Source organism: Periplaneta americana, chromosome 4, assembly GCF_040183065.1.
Source record: "Periplaneta americana isolate PAMFEO1 chromosome 4, P.americana_PAMFEO1_priV1, whole genome shotgun sequence".
Taxonomy (NCBI): domain Eukaryota; kingdom Metazoa; phylum Arthropoda; class Insecta; order Blattodea; family Blattidae; genus Periplaneta; species Periplaneta americana.
In genome coordinates, this window is record NC_091120.1 from 119,985,926 (window position 1) to 120,001,684 (window position 15,759).

General features: G+C 35.7%; 1 protein-coding gene across 4 annotated transcripts in view; it reads right to left on the minus strand.

Moving 5' to 3' along the window:
* Nucleotides 1–272: 272 nt before the first annotated feature.
* LOC138698155 (alpha-tocopherol transfer protein-like) overlaps nucleotides 273–15,759 on the minus strand; it is a 171,753-nt gene continuing 156,266 nt past the window's right edge. For all 4 annotated transcript variants that reach the window (XM_069823899.1, XM_069823897.1, XM_069823898.1 and 1 more), the window contains one exon: nucleotides 273–1,327. In XM_069823899.1, coding sequence (XP_069680000.1) covers nucleotides 1,182–1,327 — 146 coding nt within the window. In that variant the 3' untranslated portion in view covers nucleotides 273–1,181. The remainder of the gene's footprint in view (nucleotides 1,328–15,759) is intronic.

A 15,759-nucleotide genomic window follows, 5' to 3' on the forward strand; every position in this document is an offset into this window, starting at 1 on the left:
GGCTTTGATTTCTTCTTGTAACGTTACGGCACCGATTTTAGCTACTTACCTGTCCCTATAGCACAGCAATTGACAGTTCACACTACAGTAGATTACGCAATCCAATCAAAACATCTTACAAAGTAAATTTACGTGAAGTGGAATTAATGGTAGCTAACTAGCAAATATAAAAAAACAGTGATATATTGACATATCTAAGAGGTTTAAGTTACAATCTAAAACAGTAGATTGACGAAATAGAAGTGGTTGATATTGACGAATAAAATTTCAACTTCATGTATTCATACATATTATTTTATTGAACAAACAGAACAATATTAATCTATTATTTCATTTCATGGAAAGAGTTTATTATACAGATATTTTAATCACTAGACATCAAATATTGGACATTTTTGCGTAGATTTTTCCAGTATTGGGACATAAATTATTATAAGTAGCAATTCTCGTTATTCATCATCTTTTACAGTATCCACCTCACGACAATGGAATTCCTTGTCACAAAGTATTAGGGGCTGCAAGATAATAAACACTTTAAAAAACAGCTTAAAAGATAACCTTCTTAGCATTTCACTCCAATCATACTGACTTAAACTATCACTGTCTACATTGTTACTCCTTCCTTTAGACATGTATCCTGGTAGTGCTGTATTTTCAAAATTGTCTCATAATAATCTCTTTCTATTATCTAACATTATTTGAAACATGTTAACATTCTATGTATTTTAGCTTAATTCTGCTACATAGTTTGTGTTTCGGTGTTTAATTAATAGTTCATAGTATTTTGTTGTTTAATAAATTCGCAAATAACTCTTGTATACATGTAACTCTTATCTAAATCAAATTGTTTAATTCTTTGTAAGTTCATACATATGTATGTTTACTTTTTGCTTTTTGAGTGGAAGAGTAGGCCTTTCGGCCTTAACTATGCCAGCTAAAATAAATTATTATTATTATTAGTATTATTATTATTATTATTATTATTATTATTATTATTATTATTATTATTTTTCTATTAGACTAATTTGTCCACATACCTTGAATATTAGACAATACATACTTAGACCTTTTTATGTAGACCTAATGACCAGTATTCAATTGTTCATATGACGAGATCATCACGGTAAAGTATAGCATTTCCTGTATTCAGGAAGTTATATATAAATCGCAGATGTCAATGTTTAATCAATAACTAGCGATCTAAGGACACTCTGGGGCACATCTTCGAGTCTGTTTTCTCTTCTATGAGATCCGTTTTCATTTGCACGTGATGTTTCATCTTCCTTAAAGTATTCATGATAATGTTGTAATATGGTGGAGTAAGTACCTGAAAAGAAGTATTATTATAAATAGCAATTCTCTGCTAATATTACCATTTTATAATGTAATTTTACTTGTAAAAGAAAGAGTTAAGCAAAGTTATTCTGACATTGCAGTGTGCCCATAAATATCAATATTTGCAACAAAAAATATTGACGAAAAATACTCGTGAACATTGTCGATGATCTAAAATACTCGTACAATTATCTTACGCTGCACGCTTCATCAAATACAAAGAAAATTGAACTTCGTGATTCTTTGTTCTAGCACAGTAGGCCTACATGCTGCATTTTGTGTTTCGGATTTAAATGGTCAAAATATCAATGAAATGTAATCGTAGAGAAAATATATACAAGAGAATCACAGTTTTTTCTACAAATTTCTCGTTTTAAAATAGCCTAATCTAACTGAATTATTTTACGTAAGCTACCACAGCTTCCTAGTCTCTTTATTAAAATACTTTTAGAGTAGGCCTACTATAGTATTGATATATTGAGAATAATACGAAAAACAACAAAATATTTCAGAGTGTCTTGCTTCGGAAATCGAAACCTGAATTTCTGTGTAGTAAGTCTATTCAATAAACACCTCCAAAAGAAGAAATGGGCGCAGAGGGAAAGAATATTAATGCAACTATTCTTCAACTCAATGAGAATATTTTATTCATTTTGAAAATATATCTCCCAGTAATATAATTTACATGATGAGTACTATTTCAACTTCGGCATTTTGAAATAGAAGTGCTGAGTAAAAATACAATATATAATTTTAGAATCAAACAGGATAAATAGATGTTTCAAACAATTCAAACTTAGTCGGACAATATTATTCTTGAAAGAATTTACAGAACTTACAGGAAAATAAGAATTTTTTGAGGAGGTTAGGGAAATGTAAATGTCAAATGGTTTTTGTATCAAATATGAATGAGGTCTCGCCCACCTCATTATATTTTGCTCGACTAGTATGACTAGTCAGTTTGTTTTTATACCATTAAGTACGAGAAAAATTCGTACCGGCACCGGGAATCGAACCCAGGACCTCTCAGCTGTGCGCGCTGAGTGCTCTCTAACCAACTGAGCTATGCCGGGACCCGATTCACGACGCCGGCCGAACTCCTCTCGTAGTATCGTGTTACGGCCTTACTGCCTGCACTTGAGACGATACACGTCATATATGTACAGGAGCGCATATTACATGACTTTATGGCCATATAACACGATACTACGAGAGGAGTTCGGCCGGCGTCGTGAATCGGGTCCCGGCATAGCTCAGTTGGTTAGAGAGCACTCAGCGCGCACAGCTGAGAGGTCCTGGGTTCGATTCCCGGTGCCGGTACGAATTTTTCTCGTACTTAATGGTACAAATGGTTTTTGCTTTATTTCACTAAACTCTTTATTTCGTATATAATTTAAAGGATTTTTATACAATTTAATCAATTAATTATCAATATAATTTTTTAGAAAGTACATAATATTGAATAAATTAAATTAATATTAAAACTTTTATAAGCATTAAGAAATATTGAACATATTAAATACAATTTCCCTCAAAAGGTTACTCAAATTGCATGAATATGTTAAGAAAGTGCATGAAATATACTGTAAATCAATGTAAATAACATTGTACTACGATTTAATTACACTGGTCAACAGTCATTTTGCGCCATACATAAAACTAACAAATTCTTACTAATTTCGACCTCCTGAATTAAAATATAACAAGCAAAATGTTCCATCAGTTCGGGTTTTCGAGATGCACAATATAATTCATTTTCTATACATTTTATTAAAAAAATTGCCGTATTTCGTGTTTCACTCTTTTGTTTTACAAATGTGACGACCCATTATGTGAAAACAATATTAGTATAAGTAGCCCACCATTTTAGAAGCACTTGTAGAAACGGACATTATTTTATTGCTCTTTTACGAATCGATTTGGAGGGGCAGGTTCTCGGTATGAATTCGCTTGAGTTTACCTGATTTTACTTGAGATGTGTATTTCTTTCACTGTAAGCTTCCCATTATATCCCAGTGTCCTATTTAGAGAACAGTAGCTTATTTACTTTTTTTAGCATTCACAATATCCTAATTATTTAATTGTGTGTGTGTCATGTTACAAACTGAACTGTATTGATGTACAACATAGCCTAATATTTTGAACTTAGTTTCTATTACAATTTTATTTTACTTTATATTTTTTCTTCACTCTATGCAATTGTACTTCGTATTATAACCTATAACTGCCAATATTATCAGAGATTTTGGTAATGTAATTATTGTTTTGTGAATATGTTACAGTCAGAATGCGAAATCCGTCAAAACCTGAAGTTTCTAGGAAATTCTAGTTCTGACAAAGCTCTTTGGGAAATTCTAGTTCTCAGTTACGTAATTGACCTACATTTACGAATAACTATGGCTCGTTAGGAAATTCTAGTTTTGACTAATATAATTAAGTTAGATCTGGAAATAAATGAGTGTTATTAGCAAAAAGCTCCGCTGTAACGATTTCAGAACGCGAAATCGGTCAAAAACACGAGGAAATTCTAATTTTCACTTACGTAATTCAGTTACATCTAGAAATAACTTATTACTAAAAAGACTTTAGGAAATTTGTACTTTCACACAAACATTATTATTACTATTGTCGTTGTTGTTATTGTTGAAACACAAAATAGTTTTATTACACAAATAATTATGTTACGGGATGCTTAAACATTATTATTTTTGTTGTTGCATTACAAATAATTATGTTACAGAACTCATTATTATCTTTTTGTGTGACAAGTCACTTATTGCGAAAACACATGCTATTGTGACATTTATGGCCGTGTGCACCATTCTCGATCATCTAGCCCGTTTATCAGCAATCACGGAAACATGGTTAATTCTTGACAATGATCAAGTTACAGATGTGGTGTACCGACATTTTCCCTTGATCAACTCAGTACCGTCAGCTGACGGTACGCTCGCTTGAGAAGTATCATCCGAGCGCTAGGTTACCGCGTATAAAACAGCGAACGAACGCACTCTGTCAATTATCGCTTCGTTTTTGTTTGTCGGAGTGCTTTTAAACATCTTCGCAGTTTTCAAATAACAAGTTTTAATAATGGCTGCGTTCAGCCGGGACAGCGCTGGGGTAGCGATTCACTTTTGCTGAGTTACAGCAGCTGTTAGTGGCTGAACGACCAGACTGCAAAATGTCCGCTGTGTTTACAAACAAACACGCCATTGTTCTGTCTACTCCTGCACCATTGGTTGAGGTTTACCCCCTCCACTTTCGCTAGCTAGCAGCAGACTTGCAGCGAAAAAAAATTTGCTACGAAAAATGGCGGCCGCTATTCCAGCGCTGTCGGTCAGCAAGACGTTCAGTGCTGTCGCTATCTCAGCGCTACCGCAGCGCTGTCCCGGCTGAACGCAACCAATCATGGAAGAAAAAAAGAAAAGAGCACCGAACTTCTCACAGTTCGAAGTGGGAATTCCTTTAGAACTCGTCAGCAATTATGCATTCATATTACAGAATAAAAGTACTGACGGAAGTTCTCTAAGAGAAAAGCAGGCTACCTGGTTGGTTTTAACCTCACAATTCACATGAGTTATACGTGTTTACATAATTCCACATAATTTGTAACGTAATTTATACAGTGGTTATTTCATGTTATCGACAATAATTGGGAAAATTTCAGTATACGGATAACTCACTGACAATTATCTTGAAATAGGCTACTAAAAAGAGCAGATTTGTATGTGTTTGTCGAATGCTCATCATCTTGCATACGAAAAGACACATTTCAGTGCCAATAATTTATTTGGGAAAATTTCAGAATACGGATACCACACTGACAATTGTCTTGAAATAGGCTACTAAAAAGAGCAGATTTGTATGTGTTTGTCGAATGCTCATCATATTGCTTACGAAAAGACACATTTCAGTTCCAATAATTTATTTGGGAAAATTTCAGTATACGGATACCTCGCTAACAATTATTTTAAAATTAAAAAAAAAAAAAAAAAAAAAAAAAAAAAAAAAAAAAAAAAGCAATTCGTCTGCGTATGTCGAATACGCATCATCATGTATACAAAAAGGAAGTTTTTAGTGCCAATTTATTTTGTGTGCACAAGGTTGGAATTTTGGAGTAAGAGGGAAAGGAGGGTATCCTTGTTCTGAAATTTATCCATTTATTTTGTGTTCACAAGGTTGGAATTTTGGAGTAAGAGGGAAAGAAAGGTGTCCATGTAATTTTTCCTAATTCAAGCGTAAATAGCCTAATTGTCCAAAACGTCGTGTAGGTCCTAATAGTTTCAAACGGCAAATCTATATATAATAAGTGATAATCTCGCATTCTACAAAATGGTCATTCAGTTTTGCTATATTATTACCGGCCTAACTAATTTATTATTATTAGGCCTAAATAATATTTTGTCCTCAAGTAAAGTCCCGATCTTCCAAAGCAGAAACATATATAAAACATTAGTCTATTTTGAGAAAAAACCATTTTTATTATTCATCTACAAACTTACTCTTTCTACAATAACACCAATGCTGTTATTTCCGCAGTGATTTGCGTGTTCAAGATACATCATTTCATCTTCAATTCCATCAAGCACGTCAAATCGTGCCGCCATTTTGGTTTTCTCGACTTAACCATGTTCAATTCAAGGTAATCGGTCCCACACCCGTGATCAAATTTGATCATCATCAACTCGCTTATTTAACTTTGATCAAGATTGATACTCCGCAAATTAGCGTTGAAGATGGTCAAGTGCCGACTTAACCATGGTCAAATTTTAATCGAGAATGGTGCACACATGCATTAGAGTTACAGAGAATTTTCTTTTTCACACACAAGCACCACCTCGAAACTCATTTTTTTTTCAAGCACAGCGGACGAACCCTTGTCCGATTCCAATGGCTTCTTTCTTTGCTACAGTCGTCGGTGAAATTTCTGCATCTGGCAACTGTTCTCGTGACAAGAAAATTTCAGGACATACATCAAATTCGGATCTGAAAAAAAGAAAGTGTTATGTACCGAGTGTTGATGAAATTAACTACACTATCAGTTTTTCAAATTCAGTGAACCTACCTGCAAATATAGTTTACTCAAAATTCCATCCTTTGTTCCAATTCTGCACAAGTCTTCGCCAGTTCTCTCAAGCACTACTCCTATGATGTTTTGCAAGTGGGACTATCGCCATCCGGAATATGTATATTATGATGAAACTTCCTATACCAACTTGAGGATGCGTTGCATCGGAAATCAGCTTCATTATTTTCTCCTGTTTCTTTAAATTTTCTTGGGCTTTCTTTCTGGTTAGGTAGAATTTTGAAGATGTACTATCTAGCATTCATCTTTCTTCTTCTTCTTCTTCTTCTTCTTCCTCTTGTGCTTCTCTTTCTTCCTGTTCTGCATACACCTGCCCAATTATTATTTAAAGTTCATCCCCTTCATACACATTTCTAATAACATAAGGTGGCAAAGATGATGTGGTCAGCCTAACTCTTGGTTCAGTTTCGAATATGGTGACTTTGATTCCCGAATGAAGGGCTGTATTTTTTTACAAATTGCACAAAACTAAGACCATTTTACCAATTGGTGGTACTGTTGTCTTTCATCCATGAAGCTAACATATTTTCTACGTCCTGTTTACCTCTTTCTACTGAACCCCGACTTTGGCTGTGACGTGGTTTCCCATGAACAATTTTTAACTCTGGCCAGTAATAACTAGTTTATAACAGAATTTACAAACCCATTATCGGAGTGTAATATACAGAGTGCTCCAAATGTCAAGAAATTATCAGTTAGTTGAAAGGCAACCTCTTCAGCTCTTTTGCTACGAAGCGCTCGCAGTAACAACAGATTTAGTAAGCTGGTCCTGGTAAACCATAATGAACTTAAACCTTTCATCAGCTTGAGACTGCATGTCAATTAGGTCTACCTGGCAGCGGCTATTCATTTCAGAGTGCAGAATGGGCTTAGGACAATGCCTTTCTTCTTTTTACTTTTTTTTTTTGTTGGCAAGTTTCGCTTGTCGATAAAAAAAGGTTTATCATTTGAAGGTCATACTGAAACATTTTCTTCATGTTTTCATTTTCAGCCTGTCTCTAGTTCCACGTCCTGTAGCTACATGTGCACTTTCAATAACATCGAATATTTCCTCGGCAGGTAATAATATTTCACAAGTTCACCTGTTGAAAATCTAGTTTTTTTACTCCACCAATTATAATTACAACGGATTTTTACTAATAACAATCAGTTATTTCTAGATCTTATAGAATTGTTTTAGTCAAAACTAGAGTTTCCTAAAAAGTCATAGTTATTTCTAGATTTAACTGAATTACATAAGTGAAAACGGGAATTTCCTAAAGAGCTTTGTCAGAACTAAAATTTCCTAGAAGCTTCGGGTTTTGACAGATTTCGCGTTCTGACTGTAACAAATATATATATATATATATATATATATATAGCAGATAGTTTGGTGTTTCAATCTGATATATGATCGTTATCATCAACAATGCTAGCTGACTCTGACAACAATGCAAATCTGGGTGTCCTCCAAATAGGACGCTGGGATGAATTCTAATATAATATAACACTCCTCTGCGCATGACGGCATTCCGTTTGGTACGAACTTATGACTACCCAATATTTAATCATTAGAGATGGGAAAAGTTGTTATTTTCTCGTAACAGTTTCAACTGTTCCAGGTCCATGAAAATACTAGGTTCCAAATAACAGTTCCGAAATAACAGTACCACCATATATTATATACGCCGAAGTTCGATCCACAGCACCGGACCGAATCCCTCTCTTCCAGTGTTTTTCCCTTTGTGGCCTAACTCCACGTTGTTACCATAACAGTTCAACTCTGTAGGATCAGAAAATTAATCTTTATATTGTATATATTATTTAATTTGGAAACTGCACCAAAATAAAACAAACCAGGAATGCACGAAGCTCCTCCAGAGTCAAGTCCCTTAATTCAGTTCTGTCGTTCTGTGAAGCTTATAATACAATTTATTTATGTTAAAACCCTTCAATCAAAGTAGTTTATGCAAAAATTTGGGTAAAAAAGGAAAAGTATAGGTCGAAGGCTATGAAAAAGTCCAGGAGTCACACTGATAGTATTGACACCATGTTACCAGTTACGTTATATTTATGCACGACGTCAGTTAAGGAGTAAACGTTGGTATTTATTTTGTCCCGGAAAACTGTTAAAAGTAGCCAGATCTAGTGACAAAGTAGCTAAATTAACAACACTGCAGTGCCAAAAATATTCCGTTCAATAAACAGGTGTTGTCATCGTTGGTTACGAGACTCGTAAGCAACGGTTGTCATAATGTAGTTCCATAACATCGAGTATTTTGTAACAGCAAGTAATTTGGAACTGCAAGTATTTTGTATAACAGGTACAGTACTACTAATATGTAATGTAACAGCTGTGTTTTTGAACAGGAAGCTGACTGGAAGAGCCACGAACGACTAGTATGTAATGCAACAGTTGTATTTAGAAACATGTACAGTTTCCCTAGAAAAGAATGAGACGATTGAATATTCCCAAGTCTCAGATGTAAAACACTTCGCATATCCGGAGACCAGAGCACTGATACACAAGATAACGAATACTGAATTACTTAAATTCAGGCTATTTGGTTTGTTACTAGCATTGTTCCGAAATTCACTTCAAAAACTGCAAAAAATATGGTAATATCACGTAAATAATAGATAAATATATTCATAAATCGTGTAGTTAAATCGACATTGCACCTTCATGACTTGATCGACACTCCGCACAGAAAGGAAAGCTTTCGTGTCGTTTCAATAACTCAGACCCTAAGACTTCTGCATGTTGTGTAGAAGAGTGCGAATTCGATTCTTAGTCTACACAACGATTTTTTTCTCTAAATAACGTTGAAATAGCTAAATAACGTTACAATAGAGTTTTACAGAGTCCTGAGATTAAGTGTTAATGATCGCAATACAAAATTAGAAATTACAATATTATAAACGTTAATCTAATGAGTGCATTTACACCATATATATTAAAAAACTAACAAGTAGAATGAAATTAAAAAAATATTCCTAAGCCATGCAAACAAACTTTTCCAAAGGTTTAGAGTCCTTAGGCCTATACCATTTGTTGTGTAATTATTACAATATTTTATTAGTAGCGTTCCCATATGCGTAAGAAATGCACTAGCAGAAAACAATTTTTGTTGGAAGTGTGGCTTTGGACAATTTCTTTCTAACCCCTTCCGTTGATTTTAACTATTTTATCTACGTGTTTGCAATAGTGTTTAATTTAATGTGCATTCAATTTTATTCATGTTATGATTGAATAAAAACAATGTTTCAATTATTAACTAATTAGATATATTCATACTAATTATTAAATGCATCTGTTAAATAACGAATTGCAATATCTTTTGCAAAATCTTGAATGTTTCAGTTGTCAATAATGTTTATATACTATATAATATAAGGCGTTAAAAAAACAGGAGACGTTTCGGTTATTCAGTGGAACCGACACGCTACTATACTCGTATAAGCTACCGAGACAAGACAGTGACATTAGCAGCAGTGCAGAATTTAAATCCCATAGCAGGTATTTGCCACTCAGTACAGAGAAACAATGATATTTTGTTACTCTGTCCCGTTTATTTTCCGGCACCCTGTCTTTTCTGTATTGATTTTTTCTCCTTTTCCTTATTTCCTTCACTTCCTTGTTTTAATTTCTATTCTCTTTCATAGATGGCGCTCCTTTATACGCCATTTTCTGCCGAACGTCTTCTTTATATAAACAACGATTTTATTACCCTAATGAACTATCCTTCCATTGGTGCATTTTCCTTTCTTGCTTGTCATTGGTGATTGATTTTAAAAAAATGTTCTGTTACGTGGCGGTTGACGGCTGACGGAGCGCGGTTGATTGCACGAGAGTCAGCCACGGGAGTTTGACGGAGCAAGTCGAGGGGCCACTCAGCTATGGGAGCTGAATGCAGTAAGTCGGCAGTGACCGATCGGCGCTCGAAGGAGAAAGTTCGAAGTTAGGCTGTGGGAGATGATTGCAGCGGAGTCGTCCGCTGATATACATTACGACGGGGCCTGATCCAGGTTTTTGGAACTGTTTGGTCTACTGCCTGACGAGATGATAGCAGCGGAATCGTCCGCTGATATACATTACGACCTGGCATAGTTACTTCGGTATGGGCAGGCGGGGCCTGATCCAGGTTTTTGGAACTGTTTGGTCTACTGCCTCACGACGTGGGTTCTGGCTGTACTGTTCTAACCGACGTGATGTGGAAGGAATCTGCTTGGTGACGCGCACGGGAAAGATGAGCTTAAGTTGATCCGGAAACTGTCCTGTCGGTGACTGCACGTTGGATTTGGCCATTTGTGAGATCTTTATTTCCTACATTTAATTTTTTTAAACTTCTCTTTGCTTAGAAATTTCCGCTGGCACTTGCTACTTTTAAAACTAACTGGTAGGGCTTACTTATTCATTTGTTTCTATTTCGTTGAGTTTTGTTTTGGCTCAGTTGATAGTAGAATTGAGAGTTAGTTGTATTTAATATGAAATTTGTATAAAGTTTGTTACTCTAATTTATTACTTGTAATGGCGGATGTCAGCGAGGTTCACATTAGTCGGCAAGTCAGTTTACGGCGAGATAGTAGTTTGGTAGTACATTGATATCTCCTGTTTTCGTCTGGCTTTAGTCAGTTATTTATTGTTTTTCATTTGGCGCTTTATTTCGCTAAATCCATTTATATTCACGTCACTTCATTTATATTTATAACATTCATTATATATATATATATATATATATATATATATATATATATATATATATATATATATATATATATATATATATATACACATTAATATTTCTGTTCTTGTTTTTTTTTTTGAACATAGTTTATATTGGTTATTGCCTGATTTTTTCTTAATAAATGCTATCAGGTAAATTGTAATTTTTGAAGTGTTTATTTTATTATCCTCAACCAGCGAGATGGTCAACCTTATCCAAAGATTTACAGCGGGGATAGGCATAAGGGTCCCGTTACAAGCCGAGCTATGTTGTGAAATCGTGGCCTTAAGTGGCTCTCTGCTTCGTGATCCTTCTTCTGGTCCTTGTGCTTGTTGTGGTCCTTGTAACAATTCTTGTTGTATTTGTCATGTCACTTAATGTATCGTGGTTTTGGTACTTATCGTGGTTCTTTCGTACTCCTAGTCGTGAACCATATCGTAGTCGTTATTGTAATCCTTGTCGTGGTGCTTTCCGTTGTCCATGTCGTCATCATTATCGTAGTCCTTGTGCTTTTTCTCGTGATTCTTATCGTCATCTTGTTGCCTTTGTTGTAGTCCTAATCACGGTCCTTGTTGTCTTTGTCATCGTTCTAATCGTGCCCTTGATACTTGTGGTAATGCTTGTCATGATCCTTATTGTGTCTGTGTCGTAGTCCTGATTGTTATCCGTATCGCGATGCATGTCCTAATCCTTACTACGGTCGTTGTTATTCTTGTACTTGTGTTCGTCCGTTTCGTGGTCCTATAACGGTCGTTGTTTCTTTGTCGTAATACTTGTAGTGGTCATTATTGTTGTCCAAGCCATGATGTAATATTACGATTATTGTCGTGGTGCATGTCATGGTCCATTTATCGAGTCCTTGTCCTTATCGAAGTCCTTATTGTGGTCCTTGATGTATTTGCCATGATCTTTATTTTGGTCATTGTTGTCCCTGTTGTGGTTATTCTCTGCTTTGTTGGGGTCCTCATCACAGTGCTTGTTTTCATTGTAATGGACTTTTTCGATCTTGTTCTTGTCATGGTCCCTATCGTGGCCTTGGTCCTTATCGTGGCCCATGTCGTGATTCTTATAGTTGTCTCTGTCTTTGTCCATTTCGCGTCCTTATATTGGTCCTAGTTATCTCTGGCATGGTCCTTAACGTGATAACTGTTGCCTTTGTCATATTTTTTATCGTGAACATTGTTATCTTTGTCGTGGTCCTAGTTGTCATTGTAATGGCCCTTATCGTTCTTTCTGTTTTTGTCATGGTTCTTATCGTGGTCCATGTCGCGATTATTATCGTGGTTCTTGCTTTTGTCCAGGTGACGCTTCTTACATTGATCCTTGTCTCTGGTATAGTCCTTAACGTGATCCTCATTCTTTTTGTCATGATCTTTGTTATCATAGTAATAGCCCTTATCTTACTTCTTGTCGTTGTCATGGTCTTGGTCCTTATCGTAGTCCTTGTCGTGATCCTTATCGTAGTCAGTGTCGCGGTCCTTAAAGTGGTTCATGTTATGGTTCTAATCATCCTAAACCTTGTGGTCGTGTCGCGGACCATGTCATGATCCTTATCGTAGTCCTCGTCCTTATCATTATCGTAATTCTTATAGTGGTCCTTATTCTCTTTCGCATAGTCCTTATCGCTGTCTTGTTCTTTATGAACCTTATAATAATGTTTGTCATGGTCTTTATCGTGATACTTATCATAGTGTATGTCGTGATCCACGTCGTTATACTTATCGTGGTCCTTGTCTTTGTTTTGTTGTTATCATGGGTCTTAACATCGTCCTTGTCTTTGACGAAGTCCTTATATGGTGATTATTCCGTGGTCCATGTCATGGTCCTTATCGTGATAGTTGCCGTAGATCTTGTAACGATCCTTGTTGCCTTTGCCACGGTCCTTATCGTGGTCACTGTTGTCTTTGTCATATTTCTTATCGCAATCCCTGTCTTTATTGTGGTCCTTGTCATGGTCCTTGGTATTTGTTGTTTTTGTTATGATCCTTATCATGGTCTTGGTCCTTATCGTGGTTCATGTCGTGACTCTTACCATGATACTTGTCCTTCTCGTGGTATAATTCGTAATTATTATCGTGGCCCTTGTCTTTATCGATATCGCGTTTCTTATATCGGTTCTTGTTTTCCTTGTCATTAGACTTATCGTGATCCTTATTATTTTGTCGCGGTTCTTGTCTTTGACATGTCCCTGACCGTGATCTATGTTGTCTTAATTGTGGTCATTGTTGGCATTGTAATAGTCCTTATCGTCCATCTTGCTGCTTATGTCATGGTCCTTAATAAGTATTTCTTTTCTTTGTCAAAGTCCTTATCTTGGTAAATTTCAAAGTCCTTATCATGGTTCATGTTGTGGTATTTATCGTAATCCTTGTCGTGGTGTTTGTCGTGTTTCTTGTCGTAGTGTATTATCGTGGTTTTTGTTTGGTCCTTATCGCGGTCCTTGTTATCTTACTAATAGTCCTTTTCGTGGTTCTGGTTCTTTTATTCCTTATGATGGTCTATGTCGTGGCATAATCCTTGTTATGATGTCTGTCGTGTTTCTTGTACTGTATGTAACCACGGTCCTGATCTTTGTCCTTGTTAATGGTCCTTGTTGTCTTTGTTGTGGTCCTTACAATGTTCATTGCTGTCTTTGCCATATGTCAAAATGAATATTGTTTTTGCACTTCGGCGAATGACTTTCGTGTTACACGGTAATTTCAATTTTTCATTGAAGGTAAACGATCAAGGACGTAAAAAGAGACCTACACCAGAGATACACAGAAAACTGATAACATTTTGCACTGGTGTGCACTTTGGAGTAGAATGAAAATAAGCCTACGCATGCACAACCAGATGTCTTCCTGGCTACGTCAATATCGACTGAACGGCGCTGTAGAACTTTAACTTCCGACGACCAAGAGTCGTCTCATTCTTTTTAAGGGGAACTGTACGTACGTACGTGTACGTACGTACGTACGTACGACTAGTATGTAATGTTAGAGTGGTGTTTAGGACGCTAAATGATCACATACTTCCCTGTATGCCATGTGATGCAGTATGTCATAATGAGTCGAGATGTGAATTCGTTGAAAAGAAATCTTTTATAATGCTAAATTGAATTTGTAGATCAGTTTTGTTCGAAGCAGGAAATGTAATGTAATTGCAAATTATTAGTAAATTGATCCCGAAATCGAAATGGATCCCAATGGTAAATAAAACCTAACCTATTCTTCCTCTTCCGCTTAGTTGAAGGTTACAATAGTGTTCAATTTCTCCAAAAATTAGTAAATAAAAGATATATTCATTTCGGCCATGCTAAAACAATCTCATTCATCTCTCTTGAAAAAATTCACAAGGTAGTTACTATAATACAGGCATTATGTTATTTGATAAAATCCTATACTCAATAACATCAGTTTCAAGATAATATGTACATTTTTAAAGGCGATCTTCGTATCTTTACTATTTATCTTTTACTTTAGTTTCCAACATTTATTTCAGTACGACGAAAGAATTCCAAATTCTGCTTTCAAACAGTGGCGCCAACTTATATGGGCTCCTGGGATCCGAGCCCACCCAATAATTTGTCGTGTTATGAGATTTATTTAACTTACACCTCAAATAAATGAGCCCACCCACTGTTTTCTAAACGTTGGCGTCACTGCTTCCAATATTGCCAAACATGTTTCGTTCTCTAGAACACGCGTTTTCATAATGTAGTTCCAAAGTTAAAGGAGTATTTTGTAACCGCAAGTATTTCGTACTAGCTCAGAACAACACTGTTATTTTGGAACGTAGTATTCCAAGGTGCTGTTCCAAAATAACCGTTACGTTATTTTTTTCCCCACCTCTATTAGTGATATCAGAGATTATTATTACTATTCTGTGCACAGTGATATCAGAGTGAGTAAGCACTGCTGCTGACGACCAGTGTATCTTGTGTGATTCTGTTTCAGATTCAAAGTCAGATCTCTCATAGAGATGATAAATACTTCATTTCAGCAGTTCGGAATTTTTTTTAGGATTTTCTGTCTGTGGATAAAATGACTGTGAAAAACTATGGGCATCACAGTCTGAAACAGATCATTCGTGGGAAGCCGATCAGATTTGGGTACAAATTATGGGCTCTTTGTGGAACCAGTAGGTACAGTTTCAATTTCAACCTATATTGTGGAAAGGATGCTGTGGAAAATCAAAAGGATGCTTTGCTCTTGGGATCGAGAGTGATTATGAATATGCTCGACTGTGTTGAACACTCAAATAGTTATACTGTGCTTTTTGATAACTATTTCACAAAGAATGATATCCCTATTCATCTTAAAAGTCTAGGATACAGAGCAACAGGAACTGTAAAAGAGAGCTTTACTGGAAAATGTGCACTATAGAACAGCAAGGAATTGAAGAAGCAAGATCGAGGTACATTTGACTATCAGTATGACCGAAATAGAGAAGTACTTTCGTCCGGTGAAATGACAACAAATATGTCACTATTTCCACATAATATGACACCATAAATCTCAGAGTATTGAAGACCTACAATTCCACATGGAGGTGTTGATCATCTTGAATGGATAGTAGAAAAATATGCATTGGTGTCCGAGGAAAAAATATCACTGGCCCATATTTACAATGATAGACATGGCATTGGTG